This window comes from Anomalospiza imberbis, chromosome 6, assembly GCF_031753505.1.
Source record: "Anomalospiza imberbis isolate Cuckoo-Finch-1a 21T00152 chromosome 6, ASM3175350v1, whole genome shotgun sequence".
In the NCBI taxonomy this organism is placed as follows: Eukaryota; Metazoa; Chordata; class Aves; order Passeriformes; family Viduidae; genus Anomalospiza; species Anomalospiza imberbis.
Window position 1 is genome coordinate 54249059 of NC_089686.1, and position 21056 is coordinate 54270114.

At 40.2% G+C, this 21056-nt stretch overlaps 1 protein-coding gene and 1 long non-coding RNA gene across 8 annotated transcripts in view; one reads left to right on the forward strand and one right to left on the reverse strand.

Moving 5' to 3' along the window:
* The window catches only part of SHANK2 (SH3 and multiple ankyrin repeat domains 2), a 266084-nt gene that overhangs the window by 95148 nt on the left and 149880 nt on the right, over positions 1-21056 (reverse strand). For all 7 annotated transcript variants that reach the window (XM_068194246.1, XM_068194245.1, XM_068194249.1 and 4 more), the window contains 2 exons: positions 17834-17916; positions 16055-16179 (listed from right to left, as the gene is read on the reverse strand). In XM_068194246.1, coding sequence (XP_068050347.1) covers positions 16055-16179; positions 17834-17916 — 208 coding nt within the window. The remainder of the gene's footprint in view (positions 1-16054; positions 16180-17833; positions 17917-21056) is intronic.
* Positions 17700-19846, forward strand: LOC137476153 (uncharacterized). The gene is made up of 2 exons (XR_011000274.1): positions 17700-18264; positions 19270-19846. It is a non-coding gene; the product is annotated as an uncharacterized lncRNA (long non-coding RNA).

Sequence of the window (21056 nt, forward strand, 5' to 3'; positions counted from 1 at the left end):
GTCCTTGCTCTTGAAGATGCAGAGATTTAGGTATTTAGGAGGGAACGACTTAGGAAGGTTTCAGTCCTCACTGATACATTTGTGATTCATGTTTAATACCAAATTAAACCTTCTGAAACTGCACTGATCATTTCCTGGTATTGCGTTTTGCTCACAGTATTTTTCTAGTTGCATGAAAAAATGTGGAGATTGTCATTATACAGGATGAGGGAAATATTTCATAGACTTGCTCAATAAATAAAAGACATATTTTACAAATTAGTAGCTGCATTCTGTTCTTGCTCAGTATTAGGATATACAAAATACATTTCTCTGTTATGCATATGAATCTATACCACGTGTCAGAGCTACCTGACATGAAACACGAAGAATTTAATTTACCGCCACCCTTTCTGTCCCTTAGCAGCTTAACCTCGCTCATATTTCTGACATCTTTTGCACTTTGCATGCGTGTATTTTAAGCCAGCCATGAAATAGAGGTACAGATGCATTTAACAAACAGAAAGCAGAAATACCAGGATCCCTGAGTCCTCTGCAAAGCTGCTTTCCAGCTGGTCAGCCCCAGCACATCCTGGTGCCCAGGGGGATTCCTCCCCAGGTACACTTCCTTTGACATACTCAACATGGGCATCTCCTGCTCTTCTAGTTAAGCTCCAAATGCTTTTCTGGTTTTGAATTATGCCTAGGATCCTATATCTGATCGTCGTTGTACAAATTTAACAGGACAGCTCACAGCCCTCAAAAACTGTGCTCCTTTTCCCTGTATTTTGAAATAGGTCCATTTATCTCTACCCTTTATTTCTTATCCCAGGAGGTGTTTTTCTCTTACTACACAATTAGCTGGTTTTCAAGCACATCATTCCCAATGTCCAAATGAAAGCTGAGGCTGCCAAGGCAGTTATTCCTACAACCACCAATTTCTTCCAAAAACATGACTTCCCATTTTGGAATCACTAAAGTTGGAAAAGACGTCCAAGATCATCAAGTCCAACCTTTTACTGAACACTGCCATGCCCTTGAACCATATCATGGAATGCTAAATTTTGGCTCCTGAAGGCTGGTGTGTTTTTAATCCCTTTTCTAGCAATTCTAATCTTTCTGACACCAGCACCAGCTCTCCAGCTGTGGGAAAACTCCTAACTCAGTTCTCAGGTTGTTTCTCTAAGTGTCCTGAAGAAGCAGCCATATCCCAAACTCCTCCATAGCTGGACTATGACTAAGAACTCTCTGAGGTTTCCATCAATAACATACTCTTTCAACAGTGCTGCCTTTTAAAGGTCCATCATCCTTCAGGTCTGCTGACCTCTGGCAGACCTCCCTGTTTCTAGCACATTTGAAAGAAAAACATCCATCATCAGATATTTATGCCTTTAGCTACTTCTTCCTTGAAATCTATTTTGGTGAGCCATACAACAGTTTTAATTCTGCAGGGTTAAAGTCTTTTCTCCCTTGTTCATATTTCCAGTTTTAAACTAAGGCTTCCTAATTCTTAGTGACACAGTTTAGAAGCCATTTAACAACACTGTGGTTTTGGTGGCTGCATTCCTAGTAGACAAAAAATGAGGAAGGAAATTAAAAAAATCAGAAAAATCAGATATCTTTTGTTTTAAAAGGTGTCTAAGGCAGGCCAATCTGTCTAGAAGGATGCTAAATTTCCAGTCTCAAAGCAAATAGAAATACTTGGAGAACCAAAGAAAAATCCTGTTTAGCTTAATTCAGAAGAATGCTTTAATTTTGCAAACCAGATATTTCTCTGGAATTGTTTAATTTTTCATCCTTGAGCTTGTTGTAGCAAGGGTTATCCTGCCACATGCTGGGTCAGGCTTTCTGCAGAGCCATCAATCCACATAAGTGTATCCAGACAGCTCCTTGGACACCAACCCAGGACAATTTTGAGAGCTCTCAGGAGCTGACCTGTGTCTCTCACTAAACTGATGAGACAGCACTTCTCTGTGAAACCAATTATTTGCAGAAATATTTCATTATACTCTATTTTTTTCACTGCTTTTCTGTATCCCAGAGACCACCAACTCAGTCCTCCTAGAATGGATGGCTTGGAGCAGCAAAATTTCTTTTCAGACCAAGCAAACCCAGTGAAATTTATCCGAAAGACCATTGATGGAATTAGGATATTTTAGTGACAAACTGAATCACAAATGAATGATTCCCAACCGTTAATTTATTAGGTCATATAACAGAGAAAGAATTTGATCATAACATCATAACACAGCTGTTTTATTTCAGATGTGGAACAAGGCCAAGGATTGGATAATTGTGCTGCTTCAATTAGTGGTGACTCGAGAGCTGGTGAAGTGGCATTGTTTGCTGCCAGGCAGGAAGCCCAGGGAAGCTCATTAACCAGCCCAAGGACATGAAGGGCTGGGGGGCTGATCCTCAACAGGCCATGGCAGGTGGCAGCACAGCAACAGCAGGGACCTTCCTTTCCCACACCGAGCACAGTTTCGGCCTAAAATCTGCATTTCCCATACTGAGCACAGTTAGCAGCACTTCAGCCTAAAATCTGCATTTCCCAGCAAAAAACTTGCATCTTCAGCCAAAGGATATTGGGCAAAATTGTCTGGGCCTATGTAGAGATCTCAAAGAATCATGGAATCACAGAATGGTTTGGGATGGAAGGGATCTTAAAGGTCATTTAGTTCCAACTCCCCTGCCATGAGGGAGACACTTCCACTAGACCAGGAATCTGATGAAGATTCTCATAATCAGCATCTGTGGTCTTCTGTTCATTTCCCTGGAAATTCAATCCCATGTGCTTCTCCTTTTTTGTTCATTTTTCTGCATTAGAAGTGTTTATTCATCCTTCCTCTGCCCTGCCTCTATCAAAATACAGTCATCTTATCCCCACAGCAGCAATGTGCTGTCAATATTTTAATGTTACCATAAATCAGCTGTGTCCAGCCCCCAGCTCTTGGGGCAGGATTAGGGTCCTCTGGAAATCATTCCATACAGAAGTTGGGAAGCTTTTGCCTCAGCCAAGGAAAAAACTCACAGTGTTGTATTATATTGCCACTGCAAATCTCTCCCTTGTAGGAGCCAGACAAGGATGGAGAAAGGTTGTCAGCATTAACCACCACGGTTGCCATTCTTATCTGACCTTGGGAATGAAGGGGAACGGGGAAAAACAACAAAGCACTCTCTGTATTTTTCAAACTGCTGGAAAAAATTGTCAGAGGGAGAATCATATCATCTTCCTTTTTTATATTCTCACCTCCTTAGAAAGCTTATTCATATCTCTGTCTCTATTTAGGCTTCCTAACACATACTCATTGGTGCATTTTTGGAGGGGCACAGGGAAAGGGGGGGCAGGGGAGGCTCTGCTCCCCAAAATCACCCTCCCGGCTGGCTGAGTAATCAAAGGGTTAACAGTATTATTATTATCATTCCTCACCACTTGCATTACTCAGAAAAATCCCAGCAGGTTGCCAAAGCTGCCACAAAACATGAACAGCCTGAAGAGATGGATACACATGGTGGCTGAAGCAGCTACATCCAGCTCGGGCTACCACTGCCACAAGGAAAGCTCAGAGAAAAGGGATCTCTCCAGACCACACGGCCCCAGGAATGCCTAGCAAACGTGACAGCACTTCAGGGAGCTGGACTGGCATTGTTCTGTTCCAGCTCTCTCAGTGTTACTGGGTTCTGAAGTTTATTTTGGGATTGAAATGAGGTGCACAATTTGGACATCTCTGCTTGAACCACAGGGTTAGCTGCAGTCCCTGACAGAGGAATCTGAGGGGACACCTGGCGCTAACATCAGGATGACAAGACATGGAGCAATGAGACTGCTACAAATACAATCAATGGTTTCACCTTTTCAAGAATTCCTCCAAAAGTGAGGAATTTAAGTAACCAAAATAATTTTTAAAAGATGGGCCAGGCTTCCCAGATATTAGAAACTGCTGGATTTATGCTTTTTTCCACATATAAACAATATGTTTCCAGCCTAACTCCCATTTTTTACTGTTGATAATCTTTGAGTGATTCAGTGCCTTGATACAAAGCCATAAATCTGACAATTTTCAAATGTTTCATTTTTCAAAACATGTACTGCCACTGCCTTCCTACTGGTATTTATGTGGAAACACATGGACTGGATTTATCCAGCCCAACTTACATTCCTGCCCGGAGTGTCCTCTGAGCATTTGTTTCCCTAACCTGGGACAACCAGGCCCTAGTTTAGTGCCCAGCTGTGATCTGAAGTCCTTAAGACTGAAATAATTTCTACACATTTTTTTAAGAAAAAAAAAATCACAATTTTACTTTGATTTGCATAGCTCTTAGTCTTTATTCCTTCAGGAAATAAGTTGCCATGCATTTTCTACCTTGCACAGTAAGTTTAGTAAACATAACATTTTAAATGAGGTTCTGTAATTCCAAGTCTAAGTCTAACTTTCTTCCTTCAACCACTCCTAATATATCCTAAAATCCCAAGAGAGCCATTCAGCAAAGGTGTTAACTTGCAAATACAAAGTTGATCCTCAGGTTGATATCTCAAAGCTTTATTCTGCATCACAAAGCATCTCAGTCTGTTAAACCATTAGATCAAAATGTCTCAGTAGGCTGATAGAAGAAAAACCAATTTGTAATCACTTTTTCCCCCCATTTTCTTGTTTTCTCCCCATCTCTTTCAACTTTTGAGATTACATTTGTAAGAGTTTTCCTTCCTGATTTATTTTTCCTCATTAGCAAGAAGATTGACAAATGAAGAGAAGTATGCTGGGATTATATTTTATCTATTTTTGGGCTCTCTGCCTGTCTGTAGCAGCTCATCCAATACTTGGAGGATCTTACTCCAAATCAGAATGAAACACTCAAAGCCGAACTTATCAAAAGATGAGCACAGGGCAGCAAGACTGGATCTTACAAAACCTTGAAATACAGATTATCTATACTGAAAGCATCAAATAAAATCAACCCCTTCTTGTGCTAGAAGCAGAGAGGGCTTGCAGAGAGCAGGAGCATCCTTTGGGAATGGGTTATTGAGCCTAAGCTTGCACACATCCCTCCAAACTCCACATGAAGCAAATTCTCAAGTCTGCAGACTAAAGATCTCGTTTCATATTTAGTATATGAAGGACCAGATGGGCAGGAACCTTCCCACAGCTACAGACCAAGTGATTTTTTAATGTCTGTCACTGTAACAGGGCAGATTTCAGAGTAAACTTTGTGCTGAGAGAGTTCTCAGTGTGCACAGGAGACAACAGGAACCAATGTGAATCAAAACTAATTAAAATAATAATTCAAAAGAGACACTTCTCCCAAAGACATTACTGCAGAACAATAAAGAAATTGCTGTGCAAACATGGCATATTTTATTGAAGACAGCATTTCTTTACTCAGATCCCTATGGACTGGAAACCAAAATCCAAAAGCAGGAAGAAAAATGTTCCTTGTCTATAGAATATGATAAAATTGAGATATTAGACGGGAAAAAACAAAACAAAACAAAACAAAAAGACCAAAAGGAAAAAACAACAAACCTCTGATATTCTCCCATGGAGACAAATAAATAAGAAAAAGTTTTCTAAATGTGAATTTGCACATTCATGTCAATTTGAAAGTCAATGCTTAGAATGGGTCATACATCTCCCAAAAACTGCTGCCATGTCACTAATCTGTGCTGATTATGAGTAACTGTGTTAAAACTATCTGGGTGGATAATTGCCTGGCAGCAGCAGTTTTGCATATAAGATTGTCACTAAAAAAATTAAAAATAAACTTTTACATCTTACTACATCAAAAGGTCTTTGGAAATATGTAAATTGGATTAATGACATTCATTTGTACATTAAAAGCAGCAAAACAGAAAATATAAAACTGCTTAAAATATCAAGTGTTTTTTAATATTCAGAGAGTCAAGCTGAAGCTTCAACAGTAATCCAGCAATTAGATATGGGTTAGTATGCAAATGAAAGAGGAATTTCACTCATTAAAAATTCCTCTGCAATGTCAGGAAGGTGGCAATATTCCTGTGTGGAAAACCTATTCTTGGTGACTTTTACAACAGTGTCAAATATTGTACCAGCTCCATTATTATGTTCCAAACCCTTCCCTGTTTTCTAAAGTTGAAGACAGGAATTCACCCACTACATAATCCCTTCAGAGATGGAAAAACCTACCAATACAATCTTCCTATGCCAGCGACAGTTAATATTAACATTAAAAGATCCTTATCTACCCAAAATGAATCAAACCTTCATTTCAATCTGCCTTGAAAAAGAACAAGAAAAAGTCGGTGTCTGAATGACAAGATTCAGTGTAGCTGCTTTAGGAGCACTTGAATAGTTCAGAGAGGATCCAGCCACCACATGCAGCCATCGGAAGATTCGTCCACCATGGGAATGTTCTGAATCCAGCACTTCCAGCTCCAGTGAAGCAGCTGAAACATGAACACTTGGATAAGGCAACTGCAGAAACCTGGAACTGCCTCACAGAATCCTAAACCCCTGCAAGTTATCCCTACTTCTTTGCAAGGATAGAACCAGAGAATGGTTTAAGTTGGAAAAACACTCAAAGATCACTGAGTCCAACCACTAACACAGCACTGCCAAGGCCACCACTGACCCATGTGCCAAGTGCCAAATCCACATGGCTTTTAAATCCCTCCAGCAATGGTGGCTCCACCACTGGCCTGGGCAGTGTTCCAGGCCCTTCTTTCGGAGGAGATACTTTGCCTAACATCCAATCTAAACCTCCCCTGGCCATTTGCTCTTGTCCTGTTCCTTGGGGGAAGAGACAATGGCTGTCATAGCCTTAAAATGGCACCAGTCGGCCAATTGGGTGTTATTTGCTACCATTCAAGGCATGGGCAAGTTTCTTTACTGTCAGAGCTGCCAAAGAGAAACACCAGGTTTCAGGCCTGAGGTTTTCACACCTTTACACGTGGAAAAAGACTCATCCAGAGAAAACCACCTTGATCAATCCCTTGGGGAGACCAAATAGGAACAAGTTCAGGCACCCAGATTCAGGGCCATACCATGAGAAAGGAGCAAAAGAACCAAAGTTTGAACAGCACTTCTCCAGAGGTTTGCTTGGGAAACAAAGAAACAGGAAAAAAATTGCAGGAAAAGGAGAGCTGGAAATGAATATGCCTAGTCTTTGAGTCTTCGATAACAGCTGCCTACATAATTTCCAGCTCTGAAGAACCACCACTTTTTTAGGTGTGCACATGATTTCTATTAAATATCTCCAAACTATTCTAAAAATGCACAGGGAATTATGAGAACCAAAGAGCTACTCCCAGACAAAACCCATCTTCAATTCCATTTCCAATCTATCCAGTTTTGTACAAGCCAGCTCCAAAATAGGCACAGTCAATAAGGCATATTTAGACATCAAAAACCCAAGAAACTTTTACAATGGATGTTTTGCTTGTCATTTAAGAACAATTTCCTCTTTAATTTAGGAGTTGAAGTGAGCCATAATCACCCCCAGTGTAAATAAATACACCAGTCAACAACTCACAAGCCTGTCAGCAATAAGCATGGCTTCTCACAAATTTATCTGGTACTGAAAAGTCACAGGTCGAGTCCATTAAAAACAATATCAGTTGTTTGGAGAACAGTTCTGGAAAAAGGAATTGCAGTAAAAAATACCAGGGAGATTGAGATTCTCGCATTTTGCTGCTTGTATCTTTTTCAAATAAAATACAACATAATCAACACAAGACTTTTGTATCTGCTCCGCAGACTTTTGTATGATATTTGTCCAGAAACAACCCTGTTTGTAACTGGCTGTAAATAAACTCTTCCATTACTTCTTTTTATGAACTTCTATGCTTTCAAATTTTCTCTTAATCAGCAAATAAAGGAACACTTGGGTACCTACTCTTATCCTATCATTCTATACTCACTCATTCTTGAGAAACTTCCATGTATTTGCTAGGACAATTTCCAGTGCTCTGATCAGCAAAGCTCTCAGAGACCTTCAAGTGCAGCCGCATCCAGAACCCAAAACAGAGGAATCACCACTTGGCCATGAAGACAACACAGGAGAACCTATTTTGACCATGGAGAAATTATGTTTTTCTAAAAAGTGAAAACTTTGTACCACAAGATGAGAACAAAAAATCCACCTCCCCAGACAGCTGCCAGAATATATGAGGCAAAAACGAGGTAGTGAAAAACGATTATTATCCTTCATTGTTGTATGCAAGAGTCTCTGAAGATTCCTATCAGTGGCACAACAGGATGTAAAATATTATTTCTAATCTCATTGATTTAAAGTACATTTCAATTTGCTTATTAGATGAATTTGCTGAGCCACACAGTCACAAGGCATAGGAAATGCTTTGAAGGTAGAGGAAAAAAACTAGGCAAGGATTCCTTGGAAAGCCACCTTCTCCCTTACTGGTGTCCTGCAGAGCTGCACAGTAATTTCAGAGGAGCACAGCAGCTCTGAATGGGATGGCCACCATTTATTGAGATAACTCCAACACTGAATATTCCCATGTATTTACCATTAGCCATCTTAGCAGGAGAATAGCAATGGGGAAGGAAGCCTTCTCCTGCTCTTTTTAAGCAATTAATGGATTAAATCTGAACCCAGTCTTCTGTAGAGGGCACATGCTAGAGATTGGATATAAAAAGAATATTAATCAAAGGAATGCAGAGCTTCTGCTAGATCAGACCCAAAAGTTCAGAATGTCTTCAAATCAAGTTTTTCTGCAGTTCTTAGCACCCACACAGAAGCAGTGGGGAGCCTGCTGTGTGTACCAACATTAGGGATTTATTTAACCCCTCTGAAACCTCGAGAACAGTTTAGAGAGCCTCATTTCACAGTAAAGGTTAAAGGGGGATGACACTGAGGAAATCTAACCAAAAACCCCTAAATGAATACAGTACATGTCCACCTACAGAGTTCTCATTTGCTTTTTCAGATTTGGAGATAATAGCAAAGATATATTTGCCTAGTAGGGATCCATGAGTGAAGCTATTTTTTTCAGAAAACTTGAATTTTTGGGCTAGGGAGGGAGGGGAAGATTACTGCTCATGAAGCCTATGATGATCAGATGCTCCTAATCTTCCTTTTAACCTCTGCACAGACTTGTGGCTCATGAAACACAACCAGCAGGTGAATTGAGCATTTCAGTGTTGGACAAATTGATTGGCAGTCTCAGAACAGGAAAAAGAAAACTGTCCATAAATAAAGGAAGAAACCATGACACACATGTGATAGTATTTCTCCTGCTTGTAAGATGCATGCACCTCCCCCAGAAAAAGGAAAAACAAAGAAAATAAAAAAGGAAAAATTTCAGATTTTTAGATTAGTTCTGTCCTAAGCAATAGGAGTTTGCCAATTCATTTTCCACCATTTGAAACAATTCATCTGCTTTCCCTCACCTGCAGTTTTGCAGGTTTGTAGCAGGATCCTGCAATTAAAAGAAACAGTATTTTCTCTCCTTAAATACCAGGCACAAGTAGTGTTTTTCATAAAGCTCCAATCCAGCAACCAGGTTTCCATAGTATCCAGAGACTAAAAAAAGCCAACGGGCTTCAGGGAAATTAATTTTAATAGAATGTCTTGTGGTAATTGCCCAACCACACCACAAAAATGGCATTTATTTATTTGGTGTTAAATTTAATACTTAACCCAACACCTGAGAGCTGGAAATGCAAGAGATGCATTATTCCTGTGCTATTTGAAAGAGAGGCTGGACAGATTTCTGCATGAGTGAAGACCATCCAGAGCTGAGCTTTATGTGAATCACAGGATGGCCAAGGTGGCTGGATGTCACTGGATGGTTTCTAGGTGGCCAAGAACTGGCTATTTATACTAAGCAACTCAACTTCATATAAATTTGCTATTTTTAGAGGATTTTGTAGTAGGAGTTTGGGGAGACAGTGGTTTTTATATTCACTAGGAGTCAGAAGGGTCCCTGTGGATATCTCCACACTCCACGTGCAGTCCCACGAGCTTTGGCAGAATCCCTCAGGATAGGAATGTCAGGAAATTCTGCTAAAATACTGTGGCATCCAGGCCAAAATGCCTTAAAACTGAAAATGGAGAACTGAATGGACACAGAGTTAGTTCGGGAAGTTGCTGCTGTTATCATCACAATTCCTTGCACATCCCCCTCTCAAAGCAGCATAAAAATGAGCTCTGAGTTTTAAAGAGCTACTTGTTAAATTTTGGGGATCCAGAAGTCCAGTATACACCTCATGAAGGGTCAAGGCTAAAGGAAAATGCTTCCCAGTTCTGCTCAGAGCCTGGAAAGCAAAGGGCTTTCATTCTTTTCTGCTCTTTATTCTTATTTTTTAAGCATATTACTTTCTTGTGTGTGAATAACTGAGAGCCTTTAAGAACCAAATTATTTTTTGTCTGCCCATTTCCATCTATGTCAAAAAGAAAACAGTGTTAATGTATTTTTAAAATTAACCAAGATTTGTTCCTCTTTTTAATGATCACATTGGCACATTTGGAACATCATCACTTCCTATGGGTTAGAGGATACATGTGAAAAACTGATAAAAAGAACGATCAAAAACAGTTATGTATAGGGGGTTTGTGCACATCCAAAGCACTCTGAGGGCACAATAAGTTCACTCAGGTGCCACCATCCACTAAAAATATAAATTAAGAAAAAAAACCTAACAAACTCAAACCCCCAGTTACTGAGTTTAAGTGGAGAGAAAGTAAAACACTTCTCCATTAAGTGAAAAATTAATTCCCCCAGTCAGATGCTGCACAGATACACCAGGCTGTTCCACACTTGTACCACAGCTGCTCTTTTTCCAAGAGCCCATTGTCCCAACCCTCCAGTACATCTGGAGCTAGGAGAATTCCAAAAGCAAAACAGGAAGAAGGTTTTCTCTGGACTCTGAGAGCTTGCATTTTAGGCAGTGTCAGGGACTTGCTGGTGCTTAATAGACATAATTTACAGATGTCAACAAGAGGATGACGAGTAACTGGTTAATAGAAATAAGTTTTTTCCTCTAATGGTTGGTGAAATCAAACTGTGTGCCATTTAAACATACAGATTTAAAAATAGTGGTGCCCAGCATGGTGCTGTGTACATATATAAAAAATCCCAGAATGGTTTTTGTTGGAAGGAACCAAAGACCATCCAGTTCCAAGTCCCTGCCCTGGCCAGGAACTCCCTCTCCAGCAGCTCAAACACTGCAGTGCTGCTGCAGCTTTGGCAAAGCTCTCATCATTAAAAAGATGTTTGTAGAGTTGATCCAAACCCAAAGTAGGTGCTGTCTAGGAACAGAGCAGCTCCCAGCCTGGCTGTTCTCCTGCCAAACAGGAGGCTCCCTGGCTGGGCAGGAGCAGCAGCCAAGCTGGCAACAAAAAACCCTCCTGCAAGACACTGAACTAATGTGGACCTGACTCTGCTGGTCCTTCAGAAAGGCCTAAGTGTGAGAGCTAAATCCAGCCCTCAGAAATGTACTGAGAATGCTGGCTTTGCCTTCTTCCTCCTACACACAACACTCTTATTAGAAATGGAGCTGGTGTCCACACTCCTGGGAGAAGAGGAGCAAACTCAGCTGCAGTGTGAGAATCCAGGTTCTTACAAAGCCATTAATAAAGCCTCCACTTATTTCCAAGAGAGAAAAAAGTATCATGGTTCTCATGAGTCTGCCCATGAAAAAAAAAAATTAGATTTCTATCTGGTAGTAGAAGTGAGCAGAGTTCACACTAGAAATAAGAGAAAACATACCCAGGGGGTAATTAATGAAGATTATCAGAGGATGGGAAGGTTTCTTTCTTGCTAAAAGGATTGGAATCAGGAGTAGCTGGCTTTGTAAAACTACTAATTCACTCAGCCACTGAATACCAATGTAAGGCATAACACTGCTAAAAATATTCACAATTACTGGAGTTTAAGCTACAACAATCAAGTCCAAAGTTTACTTCCTACAGCTGTTTTCAAGTTCGCATAAAGTGCTTACTGGAATAAAACCAGTAGCCTATTGCTAAATAGGCTTCATTTGTGTATGAAGGTTGTTTTTTTTTTTTTTTAATATTTCAGATTTTTTAAATGTCTCCCAAAACATTTATTGCAACTTCTTACATGCAGAGGACAGATATCTTTAATACAATGATAAAATAATGCTGTCTGTAATAAAACGTTTATTTTCTACCCAAAATCAGTTAAAGAAAAGTTTGTACTAGTAAATTGTATAAGCTTTTGAGGATGAAGAACTGCAGGCAGTTATACTACAGATATTTTGCATGTTTTAGTACAAGTACCATCGGAGGAGTTCTGCAGCAAAATGATGACATTTCTTCTATTACCATCTCTGGTTTTGATCCTCAAATTAAACCTTGAATTTTGCCCTTTTGTTTTTATTTTTTAAATGAATAATTCACCAGGTTTATCTAGTTTACATATTAACTGGAATGTAAATAAGCAGCCGTGCTATTCCAAAGACAATAACATTTCAATTTATCTAGAAAAATAAGAGATTTTATGGCACAATAATACACACTGCAATGCCTCATTTAGAGAACAAATGCATTGTTCTGGTAAAATATTGCAGAATTAACTTGCCTTTCTGAGTATTGATATTGTAGCATTATTGTTTGTGTGACAGGGAAAATCCCCATGAGCCACATCAGGCAACACCTGCAGAACAGGTGTACACTCACGGGAACAACAAGAACAAAGAGTTAGTAATCCACTGGGGGTTAAATTTAAAAGACTATCTATATCCTACCACACTAAAACCCTCCACAAAACTCTATTCTGAGTTAAAACAGGCCTTCCAGTTTAATGGATTTCTTTACTCAAAAATGGTGAGACTTGTTTATGTCATCAAAGCAAATCTCCAACACAACCCCACCTTCAAGAATACCTGAAGTCATGTCTCAAGGCAGAACCCTCCGAATTTTTCCAAACTTGAGCAGTTATAATACAGAAATCCAGTCACTGATGAGTTATTAATGACATACAAAGGAATTAGTGATGGTTGTAATTTTTAAACCCCTTTCTAATGGTGACTGAAGTATTTAGCACTTGGCCTAATATGTTGATTTATTTTTATCTATCTTTTTAATCAGGCTGATATCAAGATTCAAGAAAACATCAACTAAAATAGTGAATAACACATAGGGCAAGCTGTAAAATGTCAGTTATAACAACCAAATCATAACCATCCTTGTTTTCTGATTGTTCATCAAAGCTAAGAAAAAAAAAATCACATTGAATTGCCATCTCTTAAATTGCTTATGAAAATCCACATCTATTGACAGCTGCCTCTACCTCACTCCTTCAGCTCTAAAACTACTCCTGCACTTTTCCAGTACATTTGCCCTGTGCTCTATCCAGGAAAGCCACTACACACTTTACAATTTTTATCACAAAAACCACGGCTGGGTTTGAAGCAAGGAGGAGACAAACCACACACTGTCAGAAATTTCCATGGAGACTCTGTAAGCACTGTTTCCAAGGGCAAGTGTAACATTCATCTCTGAAGTCTCATGTTAAAATTAGTTGTACATGTTGGACAAATCAGGCACTGCACATTTGATAAAAACTCAGGTATATGATACAATGCCAGCTGTTCCAGGTAATCCCTACTCCATTTATCTGTTGGAGCAATACAGCACCTTCTCTTCCTTTCATGTATGGATCTTTTATTTGCTCTGCTCCACATATATCAACCCCAAACATGAATTATTATAACACCTCAAAGCTGATACTGAAGTTTTCCCTCCTCCAGAAGATTCCAGACTATTACTGTACACAAAGAAATTATGCCCTGTCCTCCTACCCTTGTGCTCTGCAAAGAAAGGATCTATCTCCCTGTCAAACCTGCCTTTCCACAGTGAGGTTCCCCTCATCTCCATGACCCCAAGCCACCAAACCTCCTCAAGGAAGAATGAAGCATCTGCTCTGCCTCTCATTTTGCCCCCTGCCAGACTGGACTCACCCCTCCCTAACGCCCGGTGCCTGCCACGAGTGTTAAAAATAGCATTAATTAGGATCCTGGTTGCCCATTAACTCTTTTATCATTCATGTGACATTTATGATAAATGCCTGATATTACTTACAAATGGTTGAGGTGGCACACACAGAAGCATAAACTTCAGAGTCATGGGAGAAATCATTTAGCAGCAAGGCAGGCTGACTACACCAGGGCTGACAATCACTTGCTGGCATTTAAATTTAAATCTTTTAGTTCAACACAAAAGATAAAGTAGTTTGGCATTCCTAGAAGTGCAGGTGGACTTCTATTTCAAGTCTTTTGCATCACTGTAAATATCTCTAAAGATGGCCTTCTCCATCCAGCCGGGGCTGTGCACTGCATGTTGGCCATAAAACAGAAAAAAAATCCTGCCTTTCTCCAACAGAAAAGTCTCCTGCAACAGCCAAGTTGTCATTTCTCAGGATTATCATATCCTCTTAATTAAGTTGCAAAATTCAGAACGGAATAACCCCGATGAACATAAATTACACAGAAATGGATTTGATTTGCATGTAATAATGGCTTCTTTCAGAATTAATTACAAATATGCTGGAGTATGGATTAACGTCCTCCTGATTCAGCACTGTATGTGCATGTTTAGCTGCTCTTCTAAGCTAAGGCTAGGAGTAAATTGTCTAGACAATTAATTATAATTCTTCTCTCATTTGCCAAAAAAACAGTAAAGCTTTGTGCAGAATCAGCTACCCAGCTTTCTTCCACCCCTTCAAAGATCTTAAAAAAAAAATCCATGGGCATATTTGTCATTCCATGATGAATTAAATTGCACATTGTTCACCATCAATTCTATCTGTGCAATCTGCCAGCACAGACTCTTCATACTTCCCGTGGATTAAAAGCCTAAGAAGAAACTCACCTCTAAAAATACAGCCTTGTTTCAAAACCCCACCTAATACGAACAGGGAGAGCTTTGGAAGGATCCCTGCCCAGGGATCCCAGCAGTTCCATTTGTAAGCTGGTCTACAATGCTAAATGCTTCTTCTTAAGTAAACAAACAGCAAGGGAAATGTGCTTGAAGACAGAGATAAAAATGCATATCTATTTACTTTAGAAGCCTGCAAAGCCTGTTCTTTCATGGCTACAGTGTGAGGAAGTGCTGCAACTATTTAAATTCAATCACCATGGGAGTTCAAGGCACACTCCAAAAAAAGCTGTGTGTTGTATCCTCTCCTGCATGCAAAAGCCAGCTCTGCAGAAATAAACATTGTAACACCAGATGTATTTTACCAAACCATACATGAGCCTGAAGAACAACACATCAAGTAATGTAAAATCAATAGATCTTACAGACGGGGCTTGACCAATCCATCCCAAAAGATCTATTTTCAGTACCCAATTTCACAGAGCCACAGCATCCCTTTGTTGGTCATGAAGAGGTTGTGGGGGGAAGAGGAAGAAAAATCCCAATTCATGATTTTGCTGTAAACCGCCCAGCAACACTCAAAAGGAGAGCCGACTTTTTAAACAAAACCTACAACACCACCAAAAACATCCTCCAAAATATCAAACATGAAGATATTTTTGGCATGAATGGAGTATTAAATATACCCTTTTTATAAAGTAATTTATACTGCAATAACATTCATTGCTTTTCTTTTCTTTTTTGTATTTCAGTGTAGTGTTGGAAAAATTCAATTTCAAGCCAAAGTAATTTGCTTTATTCTCCATGGTTACTAAATGCCACTGGACCATGGATATTTCTGAGTGCAGAAATAGTTGCATAAAAAGCCATTAATTTTGGTTGCTCCCTAAGAATATTTAGAAGAAACCAGAACTGATAGCCCAAAGTAAATATTGAAATTCATCTAAATTTCAATAACTGAAAGAAGACTACGACTTCCCAGATATCTCTGAGAGTGTATTCCCAAAGGACAAAAAGAACAACCAGAAAATTCCCAGCCAGCCTGACCACTGTTCTCTGTCACTGCTTTCCTGAATGCTGCATGAAGTTTTAAATTGATCAAGTGAAGCACATCACTGGTGTTAGCTCACAGAACTTGCTGCTCAGAAGCATCCCACACTTTTTCCAGGGTCAATACTCCACCAGGAACATCACTCTTTCCCCAACAGAGCACTGAGAATCAAATTTCAGCATCTCCTACCTCGATCAAAAAGTCTCCAGTTCTCAGGCCAGCTTGCCATGCTACTCCCCCTTCATCCACAGATTCCAAGTACTGCAAAGCAGGAAAGGCTGGAGTTGGGGTGAATTCTTCAATTGGTGTGTCAGCTTTAAAAATAAATACCACATTAAAAAAAGAAAGTTATGGAGTGCTTGCAAATACCACTTGACTACAGGCCTATCATTGGCCATTCCAATTTAGGGTTAAAAAATGGTGGGTGCTGGAAGTGAGAGGGATGTGCCTCACGGGAGATCAGGATGCTGGGGACAGAGTGCAACCCCCATGCAATAGCAATCCACAGGTCCTCCTTCCAGAGGGGGAAATACCTGCTCCTTTCCTGACACAAACCAAATCAAGCTGCACCAGGCAATAGCTGGGTTCTGATATTCCAGGATATTCAGTATTGGCTCAAGTAACCCTTTTGTGTGCCTGGCAGAATGCTGTAACTCTGGCAACATCCACCTAAAGATGAATTATGTGCTGGAGACAGGAGAGAGCATCTGGCCAAACTAGGGGGCTGGGGTGGATGGCAAAGGATGAAAAAAACCAACCAGAATTTTTTTTTCCCCTCCTAAATTTAGATGTGCATAACAAAGAAGAGACCAGAAGGAATCACTTTTTAGGACAGGAGGCACAGCTGTCCCTGTGACAGCCCTGCCTGCCCCTCTGTGTCACGTACACACATGGGCAGAAAAGTCCTTGTGTCTTTCACCTGAGCTGCCCCTGCTGCTACAGAGAAAATCTGGGGGAAACCGCTGGGCTCAGCCAGAGGGAGTGAGCCCTGCTCAAAGCACTGATAACCCACACCAACGCTCAGAGATAAGGCAGTGCCTTGGGCTTCCCTGCTTCAACTCCAAACATTTCATTTGGCTAAAACCAGCAAAGCTTTCCCAGCCCTGCAAATCCATGGTGGCACCAGTTTAGGTTTAGGGGTGGAGAACAGGGAGAGCAAAAGCCATGTCCCAAGAACGAAGACATGGAATAATTTTCATGCTCAAGCAAGGCAAGGGAGAACCCATGTGAAATGAGGGGGAGCAAGAGATGGGACATACCATCACATATATATATATATATATGTATTCTTTTTTAAAAAACAAAGGGAGCAAACTGCACTGAAAGTTAAAAAGCAAGTCATTAAATAGAATGCCTTTTATAACTCGTAGGAATGCCACCGTGATAGATTTTAGCCTACAGAGAAGTGCCATGCAGCTTAACATATGAACAGCTTTAAAAATGAGCACACTACAGGCCATGCAACATACGTGCAGCTTCTCAAGATATAAAAAAAGATCATATTTTCATACTAAAACTGCACCAATGTCACCTTGCAGAAGATCCACACCTATTTTGACCAAAACATCCCTCTCTTGTCTATTACTATTCGCAGCCCTATTTAATCAGGCTGGCTTTTGAAATAAAGCAGCAGTTTTTACGAGGAAAGCAGGTTTCCCACAGTTAAGCAAACTGCACAACAGAACAGATTAATGGCAAAATACTACATCCACCAGCATGAGAAAAATACAGGCAAAACTTTCTCCCCCCAAAATGATCATGCAGTGCTTCTCCTATGTAAAAATGCAAACTGCTTCAGAGAGAAGGCACCAAAATCCATCGGAGTAGTATAGCATACAGAGAATCCTGTTGTCTAGCAACCAAGTGCACCAAGAATAATTCCTGCTTATATTCCGAGATGTATAAATTTCTTCATGCCACTGCACATCACACACACACACACTCACACACACACACAGAAGCACATACCTTTTGCCCCTCTGAGCACAAATCCAAATCCTTCATTGTCTTTTTTCTGCAGGACCACTGCCTTTTCTTCTATTATGCAGTCACTGTAGAGAGAATTCCGAGGATAGCGACCATTATTACATCCCTTCATCACCACTGTAGTAGCTGCTCCTCCAGTGTGCAGGTTCATCATCATCACAGCCCGTTAATCAAATAATATTGCAGTAACCAAGCATGGGAAAATATAGAACAAATAGCAGCGAGGGGAAGACAAAGACTAAGCTGGATGGTAAAAGAGAACATGACAAAGCAACTTAAAAGGAATAAAAAAGGCAGAGAGGAAAAAGAAAGAAGAAGAAATCATGCATGGTGGTTTGTGTTCTATATGAATGACTGGATGAACATGTGATCATGTAATCTGTGGGCTAGCTAGGACTCTAAAAGGAAAAAAAGTAAGTGAACTGAACGACAGTATCATTAATAAACTCCTCAATCGTGGATGTACCAGATGCATCTTCTAGTGAAGCCAAAATGAAACCAACCAGAAGAAAAATGAGGCAGCATTTTAAATTTAAAGATAATAAATTATGATTTTCTATTAGCTAACTAAAAGGCACAAATATATTCTGAAAGCTATGCCTTGCATCAAAAGCCCTTTTTCAATCCTATTGAATGTTGCATGCTGCAAGAATCCCACATGATCATCTGACAGCCTACAATGCTAACAACGTGCAGCTGCCTTGGCGTCATCAAGCACAAATTTCCACAGCATCAAGAATCTGCATAATTGAAATAGTAACAAGGCATGCACAAGCAGGAAAACACATTTTCTAAGGAATATTTCCTGTCTCCTGATAAACAATTAATATTATAAAACAAGGAGATGGTGTAAAGGACTATTTATGTAAGCAGTATTCCCTTAAAGAGAAAGTAGCCTTAGGAATCTCACTGTCATTGGCTAAGATAAAAGTAGAAGGTAGATGAAGAAAATGCACAAAATGCTTATTAAAATGGGACCTTTCAGATACAGAAAACGATCTGCAAAAGCCTTATGGTGTTCAATAGCTTTCATTAAACATGAAGTTACTAAAAAAAAGCTCAAAGCAAAAAAAAAAAAAAAAAAAAAAAAAAAAAAAAAAAAAAAATTGAACGCTCTTTTAGGTACCAAAGCATTGCACAGCACGAGTTGCAGGGGTTAAGTTTATGAATTGTCAGCACTGCAAACAATGCTGCTTTAAAATACCTACAGAACTAGTTCAGATAGAAAGGAGTATGAGCAAGTTTGCTTTCCTTAATTTTTTACTAGCCAACTTCTGTTCCCACTGGTCTGGTACACAATCCAGTCCCCAAAGCAGTGAATGCAAGGAGTGACTGGATCTGCCTCAGGGCCATTAATAATCCCCAGGGGGAAGAGGAAACTAAATCAAGAGAAATTGTTGTGACCTTTTTATTTAAAGCTCTGAACAAAGAGAGGGATGATGATATCAGGTCACCAATGGAGAGCCTCCAAACTCCAGATTTTTCATGCATCACAGACCACCCTTTTGGTGCCTTTCCAACTCTGCGGGATGAAACTTCCTATGCCTGCTGAAGAGATGATGTAAGGTTGTCTTCCAAACTGCAGAGTGTTTAGCACCACACATGAATTCAAACTGCCACAGCGGTGACTTTGTGGGCAAGAGATGGTCACCATCAGCACCAAGAGCTCTTGTATTCTCAATTTATTGTAATTTACTGTGTCTTTCAGATATCTCCTGTTCTTACAGTTAAAAACTTCTGCTTCTTGAGAAAGCCCAACACCCTCCTGCTCAGGGATATCAGGATGGGATGGAATATGCAGCTCTCAGAGCCCACTGAAGCTCTCCATCAGCATCCTGATATTCTAGAAACTGACTGCTCCTGCCAGTGCATTCGCTTATTTCCCTCATTTCACCACCACATTCTCAAGGTGGGTCCCTGTAGTTATCCACTGAAGAGTCAACAGTGTTATTTTTTTTAATACTTAGTTAAATTAACAAAACCTATTCCCTTCAAGTTTCATTGTATCCAATCAATAGTTTAATAGAGCTTAGAAGGCAACTTCCGAGATCCTAATTATAGCAAGGGTTTGGTTCAAAGAACCCCTTTGTGTCCCCTCCCCAAATCCCACTCTCATGTCAGTTCATTTCCATACAGAATTCAGAAGTTTATCAGCTCAGCAAACTCAGGATCGATTCTCCTGGTCTATCTATATATATAAAAAAAAAAAAAATAGGCATCCAGGGTCCTTCCAGAGCCAGCTAATGAAATGGATGGGCATTGTGAAGGTAGGCTCACTTCATCCTCATGTACAGATTAAAGGTATAAAAACCACCTCTGGTTTTCTTCTCATGTACAGCACATCTATTCCATAAACTACCTAGTTTTATGCTTCAGTTCATGCACTGAAAGTGGGGATGCAAAATTGCCAGCATTTTACAAAGTTACATGCAAGGGGGAGGTGAGAGGGAAGGGAGGAAGTAGCATAACATGATTTTTTGTGAGAAAACACACAAACTGATCTCAGTTATTTGACAAATACAACTTTCTAATATACAGTTACAGTCATAAAGAGAACAAGATAGGCTTGAAAAAATCAGATGTATAGCATTTCTTCTCATTTATGTTCCCTGGAAGTAGGGAACCTGCAAAAATCCTATGGTTTGAGTAGCTTAAACTTGTTCAAGCAACCACAGAAAGCAAATTGATTCTCCCCAAACACCTCAGTGCTGCAGAGCAAAGAACCAGCAGCAGGAAAAGGGGGGCAGACAAGCACACAAAAACATGAACTGAATTTACAACCTGCACACCCTTTCTCCCAGAAAATTTGCATTCCCAAGAAAAGGGGGTAGAAGAGGGGCAGAGTTTAACCTCGGACTCTTTGCAGTGCTGCTTTTTGCTCACTTTGCCATGCCAGGGCTCTCTGTGCCAGCCAGGGTGGACTCTCCACCAAAGGCCTGTTCCCAGGCCACCTGCTCCTGGCAGGCAAAGTGGTGCCAAATGTAAAACTAGGTCAAAATTTCTGCCTATGAGCCTTCTTGGCAGCGTCTCTTTGATCCTGGAGGTGTTGTAAATACTTAGCAGTGGAACACAGGGTATGGCAACCAGTGGCAAATGAAGGTCCAATAACATTAGGAGCCTGCTCAGAGGCCTGAGCTCAAGCAAGAAGAGGAATTTCTTCCCAGGCTCTTTCAGTACAATGCACAGCTCTGTGTGAGTCCAAGCA